The sequence below is a fragment of the Argiope bruennichi genome, chromosome 5 (assembly GCF_947563725.1).
Source record: "Argiope bruennichi chromosome 5, qqArgBrue1.1, whole genome shotgun sequence".
Classification (NCBI taxonomy): Eukaryota; Metazoa; Arthropoda; class Arachnida; order Araneae; family Araneidae; genus Argiope; species Argiope bruennichi.
The window spans coordinates 60,693,604-60,712,757 of NC_079155.1; the positions used below are offsets into that span (position 1 = coordinate 60,693,604).

At 29.6% G+C, this 19,154-nt stretch overlaps 1 protein-coding gene across 1 annotated transcript; it reads left to right on the plus strand.

Moving 5' to 3' along the window:
- Positions 1 to 715: 715 nt before the first annotated feature.
- Positions 716 to 15,026, plus strand: LOC129968450 (uncharacterized). The gene is made up of 4 exons (XM_056082318.1): positions 716 to 794; positions 1,224 to 1,418; positions 11,298 to 11,397; positions 14,871 to 15,026. The coding sequence occupies exons 1-4, from the start codon at positions 777 to 779 to the stop codon at positions 14,900 to 14,902; spliced, it is 345 nt and encodes a 114-aa protein (XP_055938293.1). The 5' UTR covers positions 716 to 776; the 3' UTR covers positions 14,903 to 15,026.
- Positions 15,027 to 19,154: the final 4,128 nt, after the last annotated feature.

Below are 19,154 nucleotides of genomic sequence, written 5' to 3' on the forward strand. Positions count from 1 at the left end.
AAAAAAAAAAACAAGAAGAACGATAATTTAGTCAACAAATATGATTTATCCAGCATTCAGACGCAATTGATTTTATACTTAATATATCAGAAAAAGTCGAACTGATTAAGACTGCAAAGCATTCTGAGGAATCTTTGATTTAATAAAATTAAATTAATGTGTAAAGAATTTGTTATAGCAACCTGTCTTTTTTTTTATCATGGTATGGTGTGAAATTTAAAAAACAATTTCACGGGAACCAAAAATATTATATAATAAATTAGAAATGTAATAAAATCAATTGAAATTGAATTTATCATGCTGGCCAATTACTCCGATTGCAGGATTCTCTGTTGTAATGTTGAATTGGAATTTAAACTATCATTATCATTCTTATTTTGAAATTGTTAAAAAAAAAATTAGAATTCCCCCATATCACGTCTCTTGAAAAACTGAAACGATTTATGCGACAAATTTACTTTAAATTTCAATTACGTTGAATAGTTCAAATAATTTTGGCTGTATTCAGTAATATGGTAGTAAAATTTTCAAAACTTGTCTTAAGAATAAACAAGTATGGCAACCCTATCGCCGATGACCAATACAGGTAAACGATACAACTGACCAATCTCCTGCTGTATTGTCAAATTCCTGGTCTCGCAGATAGATATCCATAGCAGTGAATTAGTCAATGTTCCTGCACTCTTTGAGTTGAAGTTCGCCCAAAGAATCCGCTTCGAGTTACTAGGCATCTAGATACATTCATACTGTTACATTCATTTTCATCTTTAGTACAAATGGACCAAAGAACTTCTGTAAGTTAATTTTATTTGAAAGTGGAATACGTTTAGTTTTAAATTTATTTTGAAATACTGAATTTATTTTTATTTATTTTCAATTTATTCTTTAACTTTAGGTAAAGCCTTGATAAATATCTGATGATTGAAATTTATTTTCCACCTTTCTAAAGAGTATTTCCAACACTTTATGGAAACTGTGTATAAGGGATAAATTATTCTTGTTTTGGAAGTTTTTATTTTTTTGTAATTAAACTTAGGAAAAAAGAAGCATTAAATGAGCTTGTTTGATAATGTTAACCCTGATATAAAATATAAAATTACACTTTCAGGTACCAAAACTTCTAAATTTTAAATATAAATATGTGCGGTTCTTCTTTCTTTCTTTATTTTTTTTGCATATGATTACATAAGACCGACTTTTTTTGTTCGTTTATTTCTATCTAGAATTCCAATCCTCGATTTGTGTGCCTGTACTTCCACTGTCAACCAGGATCTGATCAGAGAATGATGGCCCAAGTGAAAGAGGATATTACCATCTGGGAATTGCACATGATGGCGAAATATATCAGTACAGATATGACTAACGATAGGCAGTTCATAAAAACTCCAAGCATTGAACTCTTTTATAAGGGAAACAAGGTAATTTTTTTATTAACAATTATTTGAAATCGTTTTTTTTCCTTTAATTTTTTTTAATCTGATATTCGATACTATGCAAAGAGGAGTTTTCCCTCTATCTGTTACTCAATAATATACGAATAGGATTATTATTATTATTAATTTATTTTTTGACATTTTTTGGGGATAGTCATTGAAGTTGTCTGAACCTTAGTTATCACCATCGAAACAAATAATTGTTAATTAACGATTATAAAAGCGAAAGTAAAATATATAAATAGGGCCATATTATCAAATAGTCTTAAGAGAAAAGTTTGCGCGCTATAAAACTTTTTTTAATAACAATTATTTGGGAATTATTTTTTCGTCAAATTTTTTTAAATTTGATATTTAGTATTATGCAAAGAGGAGTTTTCTCTTTATTTGTTGCTCAAAAATATACGAATAGAATTTAAAAAAAAGTTTCCTTAGGATAGTCGTTGAACTTGCATGAAGCCTTAGTTATCGCCGTCAAAACATGATAATTGTTAATTAACGATTATAAAAGCGAAAATAAAATATATAATAAGGGCCAGATTATCAAATAGCTTTAAGAGAAAAGTTTGCGCGCTATAAAACTTTTTTAATAACAATTATTGGAGAATTATTTTTTTGTCAAATTTTTTTAAATCTGATATTTAGTATTATGCAAAGAGGAGTTTTCTCTGTATTTGTTACTCAAAAATATACGAATAGAATTTAAAAAAAAGTTTCCTTAGGATAGTCTTTGAACTTGCATGAAGCCTTAGTTATCGCCGTCAAAACATGATAATTGTTAATTAACGATTATAAAAGCGAAAATAAAATATATAATAAGGGCCAGATTATCAAATAGCTTTAAGAGAAAAGTTTGTGCGCTATAAAACTTTTTTAATAACAATTATTAGAGAATTATTTTTTTGTCAAATTTTTTTAAATCTGATATTTAGTATTATGCAAAGAGGAGTTTTCTCTGTATTTGTTACTCAAAAATATACGAATAGAATTAAAAAAAAAGTTTCCTTAGGATAGTCGTTGAACTTGCATGAAGCCTTAGTTATCGCCGTCAAAACATGATAATTGTTAATTAACGATTATAAAAGCGAAAATAAAATATATAATAAGGGCCAGATTATCAAATAGCTTTAAGAGAAAAGTTTGCGCGCTATAAAACTTTTTTAATAACAATTATTGGAGAATTATTTTTTTGTCAAATTTTTTTAAATCTGATATTTAGTATTATGCAAAGAGGAGTTTTCTCTGTATCTGTTCTCAATAATATACGAATAGAATTTTTTAAAAAAGTTTTCTTAGGATAGTCGTTGAAGTTGCATGAAGCCTTAGTTATCGCCATGATAAATGTTAATTAATGATTATAAAAGCAAAAGTAAAATATATAACCAGGGCCTGATTACCAAATAACCTTAAAAGGAAACTTTGCGCGTAATGCCATTTTTTTTTTTTTTTTTTTGCGATATTTTCAAGCTAATTAATTTTTTTAATTCATTCTCCGAAGTCTGCGTACTCAAACATTTTGAAATCAAAAGTAAATATCATTTAAAATTTAGAACATTACTCATGGACTTTTTTTTCATGATTTTAAAATTGTCTTGCAGATTTATGAGTCTTATTCTCATTCCTTTTTTCCTCCCCAGTAGCTAAGTAATCTATATGTTCGCAGCACTGGCAAACATAGTGTTAAAAAGTTTTATGGATTTTTTAAAATCATTTTATTGTATGTAAATAACATGTAAATTAATTTTATACACGGTATAATTGAAACGTTTCTTTTTTTGTTCATTTGTTTCAGTTTGTTGTAATATTTATTATTTAAAATCTTTTATACATGGATTAAGAAAAAAAAAATCAATAAAAAAATATCTGACTCAAAGAATTGCAGAAAGAAGGGGGGGGGGGGAGGGTGATACTTGAAATTAGCATTGCCCAAGTGCCACCACAAGGGTACTAAATGAAGAGAACTGGTTGTGAAACAATATTTCTTTAAATGATGTTGTTCTCTTATGTTATTTTCAAAACTGCATCGAAGTTTTTAGTATCCAAGACATTACAAGATTTTCCCTTAATATTCATTCTCAATCTAGGCGTTTTTAGTATATTGGAGCCCCTATAGCTAAAATTTTTGTGGGCTTGTGAAAGATCTCACACATACATTTTAATTTGTCAAATATTAAGTTTTGGAATGCCTTAAGCTCGCATAAATTTAACTTTGATAGCTTTTGTTATGTATAATACCTACAACATTAATTAGTTTTAACTAGAGTGAGGGGTTTTTATAATAATTAAAATCCTTTCAGTTCAATTATTTTAAATTTATTTTTGAAATGAATGTACATATAAATATTTTTTGGGCACAATTGAAAAAAAAAACTAATAAAATTGTTTTAGTCATTATTGTTGAATAAATAATTGCTGCTTTCTAAACAAACGTTATTGAATCATATAGATCAAGACGAATACAAATTTAAAACTAAATATTGAAATGTAATAAAATATAAATACTCAATAATAATTATTATTTTTTAAAATATATAGTATTCATTAATTATTAATAATACGATAAATTTCATTAATTTTTTTTTATCTCCTGCTGAAGAACGCATGTCATTTATCAATTTTTACTCTTTTTTTTCTTTAATTGTTTAAAATTTTTAGAGGGTACAATACATGTAAAATTTTAAAAATTCCTATTAATTGTTCTTCAATGCATTTTCAGAAAGAACTTGATTATTTTTAAATAACATTCAAATTAAGTTAGAAAGCGGTTTAGTGAAATATTTATTATTAAATATTTTGCGATTGTAATATTACTATTAAATAAAACTTAATTTATTGGCTATAACATTTAAAATAAACCTCTTTGTTCGCTACAGGTATATCTAATTTTAGTTTTCGCTTCAGAATATTTCTTTTTTAAATAACACCGTAAAATATTTTTTTTTTTTTTTTTGATGATGAAAAGAGACCAAAAAATTGTGGAAGCTTATTTTTGTTCAGTGATGCTCTACAAATTTCGAATAGATCTAGAAAAATGGTTGAATATTTAGTAAATACCAAACTTTATCATAATCTTAAACAATGGCTGATGTAGGTATTTTGGAGCGCTAAACAACGTGCATTATGAACCACTTTTTCAATTAACAGGACAACATTTTAAAATTAAACAACAGGTTAATGACTTATCTTAGCAATATTGTAAAAAGTATATGCTAATGTTTATTTATTTATTTATTTATTTTGATTCATGACTTTAAGGAATCTAGGTTTATGCACAATATTATTTAAGCAGTCACTCAGTATTTATAAATAATGAAGTAAACGTAATGAAACAGTCAGGAACCTGACCGATTATATAAAACAAAGTGTTAATATTATCCTAATATCAACAGAATCTATATTTTCTATTTTAAAATTATTTTCTTCTGTTATTAGGGCAATAACATTTTTTAATCTACCTGTCAATGCACTGTCTTCAATCCAAAAGCTCTATAGCCTTTGAGACGCACTACACTTTAAATTTAAAATTAAAACAAAAAAAAAGTTTATGTAACCTATTTAGGACTAAAGAAGAACACAAGTTAAATTTAGGAAAGACTGTATTCATCGTTTTGATTCTCTGGATATTCCATCAGCTGGAATTCTGCTTCACCAGAGCTCTAAAAAGTGCAACTAAGCGAGTGAAGAGTGAAATTCAGTAAAATCTCTTGCATTTGAATTAAAAAACTACTATTTTATATTTGTATAGCAGATTTAACATGATCCAAGGTGCGTCAAAGGAGACATGCTCAGATTCGCTATTCGAGGGCAATGCTTGAGCATTTTTGGTGCTTCAGAAAGACTTGATTGATCACTTCGCGCCATTTTCAATACAATTAATTTACAATAAAAATTTAACTACAATTATATTTAAAATAAAAAAAATACTAAAATATATATAATTAAAAATATTTACACAGTTATATAAAACGAACGTTGGTAAAACTCAAAATAAAGAGCAAAGCTACTGATAAAAAGACCACGAAACTACAGAGACCCAAAGGAAGGATAGGTCATTTTCAAGAATTCTAAACCCCCCAAGCAAAATTCCTTGAATTGAGTTCATTTTCCAAGAAAAAGTGGGAACAGGAAACGAAGAGGGCGAGAACACCTGTTGGACACAGGTGTTTCCTCCCCATTATAGCGTTCCACTGCATAATGCGATCAGTGCAGTGTGCCAGCTGATGGAACATCTAATTTTATCCAACGATTATACGTATGATTTTTCTTTAAAAAAAATTAATGATTGGATAAAAGGTTTCAGATACAGCCAACAAAATAATGTTGAAATTTTTTTTTCTTACAATTGTTCTTTATTATAAACTTTATAGGGTAAAAGATTAACAAAATTTCTTGAAAAAGCAGACTTTTATGTAGTGCGCTATAGTTGAAAATCATAGATCTGCGAGATTAAAACTGTCATCTATTATTAAAAAAGAATGTTTAAAATGAACCCTGAAGTTAATTTTTCCATTTATAATTGATTTAACGATTTTAGAAGCGGGTGAAGTTAGGTGTTCCATGTAGTGGAATACTGCGCCATAAAGGGATAAAACTGGTTTCTAGCTGATAATATGCCACTCACCCAAACACTGCCGAATAAATCATCTTACAAGATATCCCTTTTCAAGAATATATTTGATGGCCTGATTATGGTGAGAAATTAATGGTAACAACATTGAAGAATGTTCTCGAATGAATCTGAACAGGTTTTTGATAAATGTATGGGGAGGGGGGGGACAGCCCTCATATCTGAGTGACCGGAAAGATGCATAACGGACAATTAGGACAATGGTTGAACACTCTATACACTTTCAGTATGTCCCCTCACATGGGGGTTTAAATGGTAATGGTAGCGGATAACTTAGCAAGACTGCCTCAGTGGACACACCAAATCCCTCACCTTCCAAGGACGGAGGATCTTTTCGAGATTTAAGGGATCCGCTATTATTTTTGGACTTTTTAGAGATCTTTGGTTTCATGGAGGTGGTATAGCGCAGCTATACCACCTGGGATCAGAAGCAACAACAAGGCAATGGCAGTTTTTTAATGGATATACCTGTGTCCCCACCCTTTTTAGCTCTGCAATCCTATGCAGCTGTCTAATCAGTAATCCACCACTGATCCAAACACTACCGGATATATTAACTTTTTCGATATCCCTTTTCAAGAATATATTTGATGTCCTGATTAGAAACGGAAGGAAACACCATTGAAGACTGTTCTCGAATTAATATGAATAGGTTTTTGCCATGTGTATGAGGGGTGAGGGGAGTATCCCTCCAGTACTTGTCAGAGTGATTTATTTTCCTTTACCAACAAGACGGTTGTTCAAAAATGTTTCCTGAAGATGGGTGGTTATCTGGAAATTACTTTTATCTGTTAAACTAATCTATTGTTGCTAATGACCAGTGATATACAAATGTTATCGAACCGTTGTTACTATAATGACCAGTGATATACAAATGTTATCGAACCGTTGTTACTATAATGACCAGTGATATACAAATGTTATCGAATGAAGGAAAGCACGGTGGTCATTTTATGACTAAAATGACAACTTAATGAGAAACTGTTTTATTTTTATTACCAGCCGTCTTTGGTAACCAGCTGGTTCGCCAGAAATAATACCTTCTAAAATTTTCAATTAAATATTTATGTCTTGCTCTCTTAATAGGTTCTGAAGCAAAATATATTTAAGCTTCAAATTTCGTTCGCCTCATAACTCATATTATTATAGAAACCTTACAATATTTTGTTCCTTGTACTATATATCTTTCTAATTTGCAATCAGTTGCAGTGGAATCATGTAGAAAATATTACATTTCATATTTACTGCATAACATTACACTTCCATTTAAATACGTGCTGAACATCACACTTTTCTTGGTTTAATTTCCAATGAGAGTTTATTTAATCGTGAAGTTTTTGTTTTTGTCAACGTGCAGATTAAATTGATATACTCTTGCGTGCATTGATATACTCTTAATCTGCTCTTGCAGATTAAATTTTACTTTTATTTTAAACGAAATAAATTGTTGAAAAAAATAATTATAATTTAAAAAAAACTATTTAAAAATAGAACATTAGAAATAGAATAGAAAAAAAAAATAGAATAGAAAAATAGGTTAAAACATTGGTATCATTAAAAATTTCATTTCTTTTTTTTTTTTTTTTGAATTTTAAGATGATTTAAAAAACAGTTGTGCTGTAATATTTTCGGAAGTTATCGCGGAAAAATGCAAAAATTTCGCTTAATTTTTAATCAATTAAAATTTCAAAAAAATCTCTCTGATTCATATGGTTTGGTGTGTAGAGCACACATACATCACACACATTCATCTAATTATCAACTTTGTAAAAATTCCGGGTACTAATTGCCCCGGAATTGACATTTTCTATAAGTTGCTGATTGGACAGATCTAAAATCGCACGGTTTTATAGAATAGTAAGATTCGAATTTTCATAAATCAGTCAATTTTAATGATTGACTTAGTCAATTGGTGAAATAACTACTAATATTTTTCAGACACTTATATTTTAAATAATTTTATTTTAAATATTAGTGCGTGAATAATATTTTGTTAAAAATGGCTCACAGAGCAGAGAATGAAAAAATTTAAAATTCGTAATTCATAAGAGCATTTATCGATTCAATTTACATAAAATATAATTATTTCCTTCATTTAGAGCATTTTAGTAATAAACATACATACTATTTAGTACTGTTAAAGATTTACAAATTAGCCTTTGGGACCGGATTTTAATGGATATCCTGTATGCATTAAACAAAAAGTTAATAAAGCTGATTGATTGAATTAATAATATAGATATTGTAACCGATCATAGACAACTTGGATTTATTTTTTTAGAAAAAAAAATCATATTTCTTATTTATTTTATTTCATACAATCACATACTGAAAATTACATTTAAGATTTAATTTGTAATAACATTTTACTTATGTTTTAACCAGAACTTTTGTAAATATGATGACAACGATTTCATAAAAGCAATTTTTTTGACATAATAGTGCAGGTTAAATTTTATTTTTACTTCATGCGAACTAAATTGTTAAAAAATATAATTGAATTATTTTTTAAAAAATTTCTCAAAAATCAAAACTTAATTTATAGATTAAAGCATTGGTATCATTAAAAAGATAATTGTTTGATCTTCAACATGATAACGAATTATAACGAAATATATATAAAAAAAATTTCAATTCAGATTTCCTGGTGCTTTCATCTTTCTGATGTTTCTAACTTGACCTTCAAGCTTTGGGCACGAGTTATATACCAATATGAATGGTAACAACAACGTGCGTGTTTCCTAGACACACGACTACAAAACATTTCTTTTTAGATTGTAGGAAAATTAGGTTATAATTGAGAAAAACTTAATAAGTAAAATTATTTTAAACAATTTGTATTAAAAAAAGACATTAACAATGTAATCATATTATAACATGAGCTGAAATTAGCTCAATGACCTGAAAAGAAAATAAATGAAACTGTCAAGGTCTCAGTTGAAATATTTTAATTTGTAATACAAAATTGTAAAAACAATATGGAAATAAAAAAAAATTGAAATTTAGATATAAAATGCTAAAAGTCTATTTCATATTTACTTCATTGCATCGTTGCAGTCCGAGCAAATATAATTAAAATGTTCCAAACATATGGATTTCAAACAAATCTCACAGCTATTCTACTATTCTTATCAGTTTGGTAGGTTTGCATCCTTTTTACCTCATACCTTCGTTCATTTCTTCAAGACCTCGTTCTGCTTTTCTTTTCATCACTTTTAATGTTAGCTCACCTTGTAAAGCGGTATATGCTCATTGTTCATAACAGCATTTGTCAAGTGTCGTAGATATTTCCTTTTAAATAGTTTTTCTTATTGTTTATCAAATATTATAATGTAATTGATTTTTTTTTTTTTTGCAATGTACAATTTGTTTGTAATGTTTATAATGTAACTGTTGTTTGTAGCTATATTATTTTTAAAACATTTTTTTAAACATTAAAAAAAAAAGTAAAAACTTGCCTTACCGTGGAAATCTCTAAAATACAAATAGCAGATTCACAGAACTCTGTTAATACCACGGATTCCAAACTTTGATTAACAGTTCGTCGAAAGGAGCTGCAAATGCAGTTAAAGTCAATCTTTCGTAGCTCCCTGTGGTAAAAAAAGATACAAAACAAAATTGTGCTCTAGTGCATCGCTCTCATTCTCGCACCCGTTAGATGGTTAATGCATCCCTGTTTGCTTTCATTACCAGATTCATCGTATAGTTGAATACATCATACAATATCTTTCGTATTTGATAGGAGCAGCTAGAAAAATTTAATTGCAACCTAAATCGTGTGCATCCATATAACTGAAAAGTAAAATTCAATTTGAATTTTTTTTTTTTTCATCCGGTGGTTTAAAATGATGAAAAATATTATTAAAATTTACAAATAAGACAAATAAGGTTATGACTTTGATGCATCAAAATGTATTTTTTTTTTTTTTTTTTTTTTATGGAAAGAATTCTAACTCGTCATGTAAGTGTTATTTTTATGTTTTACATCTGATCGAGCTTTCGTGTGTAAAACTCTACTTATAATAAAGACTAAATTTAGATAATTGTCTATTAGTGTTAAATTGTAGGACGGATCATTTAGTCTATAGAACATGCTACGAAAACGAGAAAGCACACATATAATAATTTTTAAATTATAAAAATTAAAATATCGATGTAAATTAGCTTTCGCAACGATAATTTTCGAAAATATCGCATTAAAAGTAATTATTACATAATCATAAATTTCAAAAATAATGCCAATATAGTTATTGTGGGTATGCTTTCCTTAAATTTTGAATTTTTAAAAAATTATATATAATTAAAAAAATTTTTCTTGAATTAAAAGTCATTAAATCTTTAAATCGAATGTTTCTCTTCTATTAAAGGGTTTGATTTGAAAATTCCGAGATAGTTCATTTCAGTATTTCATTCATTCAGTCAATCAAATTCAAAAGATATATTTTTTTTAAAAAATTGAATTTTTTCCCCCCGAAAAATGTACGATTGATTATATATGTCGAATTTTTTTAAAAATTTTTTTATTATAAAGCAATGTACTTTTTAGAAATTTTGGCCAACACAGTACAAAACTTGCGAAAGGTAATTAGTAGGAATATTAACCCTTTGCATTTGGAAAAGTAATCCGATGCATTATCTTACACCTAATACGAGGACTTGTTTATTTTTCCGAAAAATAAATAAATATATATATAATTAAGTTGAATTCCCCTGAAAAATGAATCTACATCCTTTTACTTTTCTGTAGGCGTTTTTAACAATCAAAATTGAAAAATAAAGAAACAAAACGTCAAAATAATGCACCGTCTTGGATGATAAGTGAGAGGCACCATCCGAGTACAAAAGGGTTAAAATAATGTTTTAATATTTAAAGGATATTTAATAGGAATTTGAATCAATTTTAGTATGTGACCCTTGTAGATTAAATAACGGTATGAAATCAATATATTCAGAAAACATTACAAAAAATCTATTCAAAATTTTTGGAAATATCCCTAATATTGTAGGAGCGTTAGGCAGTAACCTATTTTATATTTTGGCCCTAATGATAAACTTCCGCCAGCATGCCAGAGGCAAATAGCACAAGTAATAATAACAGAAACCCTCAATCCATATAATTGATGGTTAAATTTCAATTACTACATTAAATGATGAATTATTTTCATGCTTCAAGCGAATTTTTTTCCCAGTGTTCTATAGTATGTTATTGATTCTTATATTTTATTGCTTTTATTTAGCTAGTGGAATATCAAAAGACAGTTAAAGATTTTGGCATCAATTCCTCAAATGCAACCAGAGAAAATCCTGCTATAGTGGATCTGATTTTCAGACTTAAAGGTATGCTTAAGTAATTTTTGTCTGTTGATTATTTCATATTCTGCTGATAAATGAATTATTCTGTGATGTTACAGAAATTCTTGGAATTTTAAAACGTGTCCGTTGTATCAAAGAAATTATATATTAATGATCTATTAAGTTTTCAATGTATTCCACGTTTGACATTTTGATCAGACGTTTAAATTATTAACAATCTTTAAATTAAGATTCTTTAGTTTAGTTGAAATATATTAACGCCCCGTTTTAAAGTAACACGAGGACTATTTTAGGACGGCCCTCGTAATTTTGAATCACTGGCAGATGACGACACCTGAGCTAGCACCCCATCTCCATACACACAACACCACACCAGCGGGAGGACGTTTGGCTCTGACAGATTTAACGCGCAACAGATCCCCTTACGTGACGGTTCTTCGTTAGAATCGAGTCTCGAACTTGAAACAGTACAGCTCACCAGCCGAGACCTTACCACCATGCCACCGTGGCCATCAGTTAAGATGTAATTTGTATTATGAAAAGTTTAAAAGCACCTCTTTTTCCTTCACTAATTCATATCTTGTCTTATAGAATTTTTTAAAAATATTCCAATAATTTGACAAACCTGCTCCCGCCATAGTCCCATCCCCCGTTACATATTTTTATATATTTTCCACTACCATGCGTTTGTACCATGCGTATACTAAATCGTATACACGCATTGTTTGTGTGCATTATCCACTTTAAAATAAAAATTTCCTCGCCTTTTAACAAGATTATTTCGTTGATTTTAATTGCATTGAATCAAGACATGAATTATAATTAATTATCAAATATTTAGAAATAAAAACCGAAAATTCATACTATTTTTCATTTTAAAATATCAATCCACTGGAATATAAACAATTTGAAAGTCACAATAATATTTAAATTTTTCTTCCAATTTAAATACAAATTTAGAATGTTCTTTCCGTAAATTATTTATTATATTTTAGTGTTTTTTTTCCTTCCATTTGAACGGAAATATATTCGGTTATAATATTCCAATAAAATAATAACCGAAGTAAGATTGTGCAATAACATTATCGTCTGCATATGAATTCTGAAAATAACACATTTTGTTCATTTAACCTTTATGTACGAATTTATAAAAATAACACATTTTAAAAAAGGAAATTGATACTTTGTACTAATTTTTCCCTTCAAAAAGGCACTTTAATTTTTTTTGAAGAATCAAGTGACGAATGTCATAGTGTACGGCACGCAATTCTTGTATTAAGGAATCAGTAACTCACGATCTCTGCAGACAAATGGAAAATGGGATTCTTTTGTTCTTTTCTTTTGCTGTTAGTTTAATGGTTTAGAAATCGATGATTTCTTTCTCTATTTTGGTCACATAAAATAAAATCTGTGCTTTTGTTTCGCATATTACAGCCATGAAACTGACAGGTATGAGCCGAATATGTTTTCATATTTTATTGTCATGGGATGTTTTGCTTCCAATGGAAAGGAATGAAAAAAAAAATTCCCATTATAAAGCTACATACAGCAACTCAAACTAAAGCATACATATTTTAACTTAAATAAATAAATTTTTTTAACTAAAATAAGTATGCATTTTATGAACATTTTATATTATTAATAAAAGGGTCTTGAATTTCACAAGCTTTTGAAGCATCAGCAAAATTCCTAAGAGTCAGATGAAAATTGTTTCTGTCTTTTAAACAAACAGTTAGAATTTTAATAAATGTATATACTGCCAGATTTTGTATTTCCACTAATATGCGTATCAATAAAATTTTGTATCACAATTAATATTTTTTATTTTATACTATTGCTAGCAAAACTGGCACTGCGTTTCTCGAAACATTGTAAACGTCACTGAAGTTAAAATCATAATAACATACAATAAAACTATAAAAACTAAATAAAGAAATAGTATTAATTTTGCACGTTCACTTTGCTGCGTGGTAAACTATCTAGAGCTAAATCAAAATGAGCAAATAGAATGTAAAATATAGATGTAAGAAAAAAAAAAGGAAAAAAAAAACCGAAGCAAATAACTGAAAGATAAAGATGAGCTGCAAATGAAAGAAAGAAAGAGACAGTAAAATTAAAAAGTTAATTGTAAACATTGCTTTTTGAATACTGCATTTATAAAACTATAATTTTCTTGATTTTTTTTATTTTTTAATTTGGTTTCTTGCAAATCAGCGGAGATTTTACTGGAATCATTGAAATAATCTCTTTGCATTCATCAGAGAAACAACTAATTAAACATTAATGATATTTAATTTTTTTAAAAAAATTAAATAAGAGATAAATATTTAAATAGTAACCTCAAAAGATTTGGAAAAAAAAGAGGATTAGAATATCCGATGCAGGTATTTTGATCTTTAACATTTTTCATGAAAAGTGTTTATAATTTTTTTTAAAAAAAGAATTCCTGAAAATTTAGTTAAGTTCCCTCAAAAATACAAAGTAATTTCTTAGAACGATAATTATTTATTCTATTCGATTGTGCCCAGATTTTTTTTCTATAATCATTAGAAAAGAGAATGCCAGTAAATATACGTGAAAAAACACTCGAAACAGCAAAAAAAATATTGAATGGTTTTTCTTCTACTTAAAATTTAAAAATTCAATCTGCGGGGTGTATTGAGTTATTATCACAATCTCCCATATTTCAAATTTCATAGATGCAAGGAAATATTTGTTTGAGAAACACACAAACAATACCTTTTACGATACACAATAATAGAAATTCCCGTGTAAGACATGCCAATTTTGGCAAACCTGCTCACCACTTATAGCAATCCCGCAGCCTAACGGAGGGTGGGGGAGGAGAGCGAGGGTGAAAAGGGAGATCGGTCTGGAACCGAAGAGGAAAATAATGCTCTATTCGAGTGTTTGTGTTTCTTTTCGTATTTTTATGTTTTATATTTGTGCTGTGTCCCGTATCAATATGTAAATAAAAATTTGGGACTAAATTTGGAAGTGATCACTGTCTTTACCGCTCACACGAAAGAAATCTCACGCAAAAAGGTGTTTTTACATCCCGTAAACACAAAAATGCTTTTTTTTTTTTTTTTTTTTTGTAAATATAGAACATGAGTTGCGAATAAAATTTTTTGCGGCCTTCGTTATCATCGGAAATGTGGAGGATACAAAACCGGAATAATTTATACAAAGGAGTATTATTTTCTTTAAACTAAGAAAAAATGTCGATTGTGTCGATTTTACTTTTATAATGAATAGTACGTTTAGTCTTATTTTGAGTATGACCAGCAGAATTAAATTGATTGCACACGAATAACATCTGTGCTTGAAATATTTTCCTTGTGTAAATGTAATCAACTAAATCTATAATAAATCTTATAATATGCTTTATCATTTAAAAAGTTTTTCATCTTTTTGCTTTGAAGTTATTTTTCAAATATTTCATGGTTTAAATCATTCTCTTTTTCTCAGTAATATTTTTTTTTCTCTCTCTACAGAACCAGTGCAGGCCCAAGAAAGATCACGCTGAGGCACAGAATGAATAAGATACAGTGCCAAATCATTTCATATGGATTCGCCGGGACGAAAATGCAGTTATAATAATTTTTATAAATCGTATTCATTCAATTATTCAGCTATATAAATATATAGCCAACTGTTTGATAATCATAATTTTGTACAAATGTTGGTTCATGCTGCATTATTTCATATGTATTTCTAATATTTAAACTCATAATAAATTCTGCACTGACTTTCTGTTATTTTGTATTCTATAGAAGTCTCTTCTAATTTTTCTGTTGTGTAGTGTATCTACTTTTTTTTTATAAAGTTAGAAAAAGAAAAAGTGAAACTCACTAGTCTAATAAAAAAAATCCTTATCATTATAAAAGTTAAGGCAGTTAAATGAAAAATCTGTAGACTTAGGCAATTACCATTGAGGTGCTTTATATAAAGTTCAGACAAAAGGCTTTTTTTTTAGGACAGAAATGAATACATATTATTGATATGAAGTATAAAATATATCATTATTATTCTTGAATTGCCATCAAAAGAGATGTATCATTAAGAATTTCCGGAATCTTCTCTTTAGTTTGGTTCTCTTATTTTCTATGATGAATGTTATTTTTATTTCATATCTTACAACTGTTTAATTTTTGAAATAAAAAAGACAATTACAAAAGTTCAAAATTTAATCTTTGATTTTCTCTGAAGTAGACGATTTCCATAAATTCTGTAAAGTAACATATTTCGATTCTTCTAATTTATTTGTTTCCCGTGTTATAATATTTAGATATAAACATTAAAAATGGAAGTTATAATTGAGAATTAATTTAAAATAATTTATACAGTAAAAATTTGTTTTGTCTTATTAATTGTTGAAATAGTCCCTAAAAGACTGTGGCGATCCTGCTTCCATCAAAATGACTGTATTCGAAAAACTATTTTCCTAACTGCGCACCGGAAGTACGAAGCAGTTATCTACGATCAAGCGCGCAAGCTGTGCGAATTAAAAAGATAAATTTCCGGTCTTTCACAAAAATCTGTTGTCTGTCGATGTGTTAGCGTTAAAAATTAAAAGATGTTTATTTTTATATAAAAAAAGTCGTCGCTCATTCTTTATGTGTGGATGTAACTTAACTATCCCAATTTGCAACCTTCTCCACTAAAACATCCCACATTTGGTGACTCGAAAAGTGAAAGGATAACTTTCCCAGTTTTCTTTATGCATTAAATGGCGCCATAGCGCATTTCTTCCTAATGGCGGTAAGCGTATCGTTGAATATTGTTTCTATTTTCACAGTCTAAATAATTTCCATCGGAACTTCTGTTATATAATTTGGATTAGCATTTTCATATTATTTGCTCTGATTATCAGTATATTATTTGTATTTTCGTATTTCAAAGCAGTTTTGTGAAATTATATTTATAACGTGCCTTTGATTTCTTGAATAAAACATGCCAGGAGATACTCCAAATTCCGCCAACAACGACGCAACAGTTTCTCGTGTTGGAGTCAAATTTCCGCCTTTCTGGAAAGCTAACCCTGCATTATGGTTTGTTCAACTTGAGGCGCAATTCGCCTTGGCGGGAATTACTGCTGACGATACAAAATTTAATCATGTTATTTCTGCAGTTGATTCTGATATTTTGAATTGTGTAAGCGATATAATATTGAAACCTCCTGATACTGATAAATATCCAACATTAAAAAAACGTTTAATTGAGTTGCATTCTGAAAGTGAAGCTTCGAAAATACGTACGCTGCTACAAGGCCTAGAACTTGGCGACCAACGACCATCTCTGTTATTAGCTCGTATGAAAACATTGGCGGGCGATACTGTTGGCGAGCCACTCTTAAAATCTCTTTGGCTCGGAAGACTGCCAAACAGCACACAAACTATTTTAACTGCTTTGAATGAAGATTTAGCTGGTTTAGCATCAGTTGCAGATAAAATAAATGATTTGGCTGGCCATTCAAACATTAATTCCGTTACTCCTCAATCTTCGAATAATCAAATAGCCCAACTTGAAAAACAAGTCGCCCATTTGACGACTTTAGTTGGCGAGCTTACTACAACAATGCGCCAATCACGCTCTCAAAGCAGAAATAGAAATCGACCTTTTAAAAACAGTCGTAGTTGCTCTCGTGATCGCTTAAAAAAATATAAAGAACCTGCTGATGGCATTTGCTTTTATCATACAAATTTTGGCACAAAAGCAAAAAAATGTAGTTTGCCTTGCTCTTTCAAGAATTCGGAAAACTAAATCGGCGGTCGTCCACTGGCCTTGGCCACGATCGCAAAATTAATAGAATTATGCTGGCCGATAAAGTTAGTAAATGGAAATTTTTAGTGGATACAGGCGCAGACGTATCTGTTTTACCAAACAATTATGCTCCTAAAGCTGATTCCTCTAATGAATTACTCCTCTTAGCTGCTAATGGCACAAAAATAGCTACTTTTGGTAAAAAACGCCTTACGCTAGACTTAAATTTACGGCGAAATTTTACTTGGTCTTTCATAATTGCAAATGTGAACCAACCAATTATAGGTGTTGATTTTTTAAAACACTATAATCTTTTGGTTGATGTTAAAAGTGGTTGTTTGATTGATGGCATAACTAAATTAACCACTCAAGGCAAATATACAAACACAGATTCATTAACTTCTGGTATATCCATTTTGCTTGGTGATTCAGAATTCTATGACATTTTATCGCAATTCCAAGACCTCACTAATCCATCTCAACCAACAAAAAGCAAAGTATCAACTAAAATACATCATTTTATTGAAACAACTGGTCAACCAGTATTTTCGAGACCTCGTCGCTTATCTCCCGAGTTGCTAAAAATTGCACGTCAGGAATTTGAATTTTTAATGTCTCAAGGTATTATCCGTCCTTCTAGTAGCCCATGGGCAAGTCCTCTACACATGGTGAAAAAGTCTAATGGAGAATGGAGACCGTGTGGCGACTACCGTCGTTTAAATTCAATTACCGTTCCTGATAGATACCCAGTTCCTCATATTCAAGATTGCACTCAAATGTTTTTCAATAAAACCATTTTCTCCACCCTGGATTTGATCCGAGCTTATCATCAAATTCCGATTAACCCAGCGGACATTCCAAAAACAGCAATCACAACCCCATTTGGTCTTTTTGAATATGTTTATATGCCCTTTGGTTTAAGAAACGCGGGACAAACCTTTCAACGTTATATACATCAAGTTTTGTCAAATTTAGATTTCTGCATTCCTTATTTTGATGACATACTGATTGCATCAAATAATGTAGAACAGCACAAACAACATTTAAAAACAGTATTTGAACGATTATCTCAGCACGGATTGAAACTAAACCCTTCAAAATGCGTCCTTGGGAAGCAATCGGTAAAGTTTCTAGGTTGTCTAATTACATCTGAAGGCGTGAAACCTTTACCGGAAAAAGTTCAAGCCATTTCTGATTTTCCCAAACCTCAAAATATATCTGAGCTAAAGCGTTTCTTGGCCATGCTCAATTTTTACCGTCGATTTTTGCCTCATGCCGCTCAGACTCAAGCTAGCCTACACGAACTTTTAAAAAACTCTAAAAAGAATGATAAGCGACTTGTTCCTTGGACTGACCTCACTACAGAAGCTTTCGAAAAATGCAAATCCGATATTGCAAATGCAGCTACTTTGAACTTCCATTCACCTAACCAGCAATTATCTATCATGGTTGATGCTTCAGACTCAGCCATCGGATCTGTTCTCCATACAATTACGTCTAATGGTCAACAACCTCTAGCATTTTATTCCCGAAAACTTACGCCCTCAGAACGTAAATACAGTACGTATGATAGGGAACTTTTGGCGATATATGCAACTATCAAACATTTTCGACACTTGTTGGAAGGTCAAAATTTCATAATATTTACAGATCATCGACCTCTTACTTTTGCTTTCACCAAAAAATCTGATTCTTCTTCTCCAAGACAACTAAGATACCTTGATTTCATTGCACAATTCAGCACCGACATCAGGCACGTATCGGGCTCAAAAAACGTTGTAGCTGATACCTTATCTCGTATTGATGAAATACAGTTACCAAAAATAGACTTTTCTGCCATGGCGGAAGCACAAGCATCTGATGAAGAACTTCAGACTATTTTGGCAAAGAATGAACTGTCACTTTGTTTAAAACCTCTCGCAACCGACCCCAATTCATCTAAACTTTACTGTGATGTCAAGCAAAACAAAATTAGACCTTACGTCCCAGAAATTTTCCGAAAGAAAGTTTTTCTA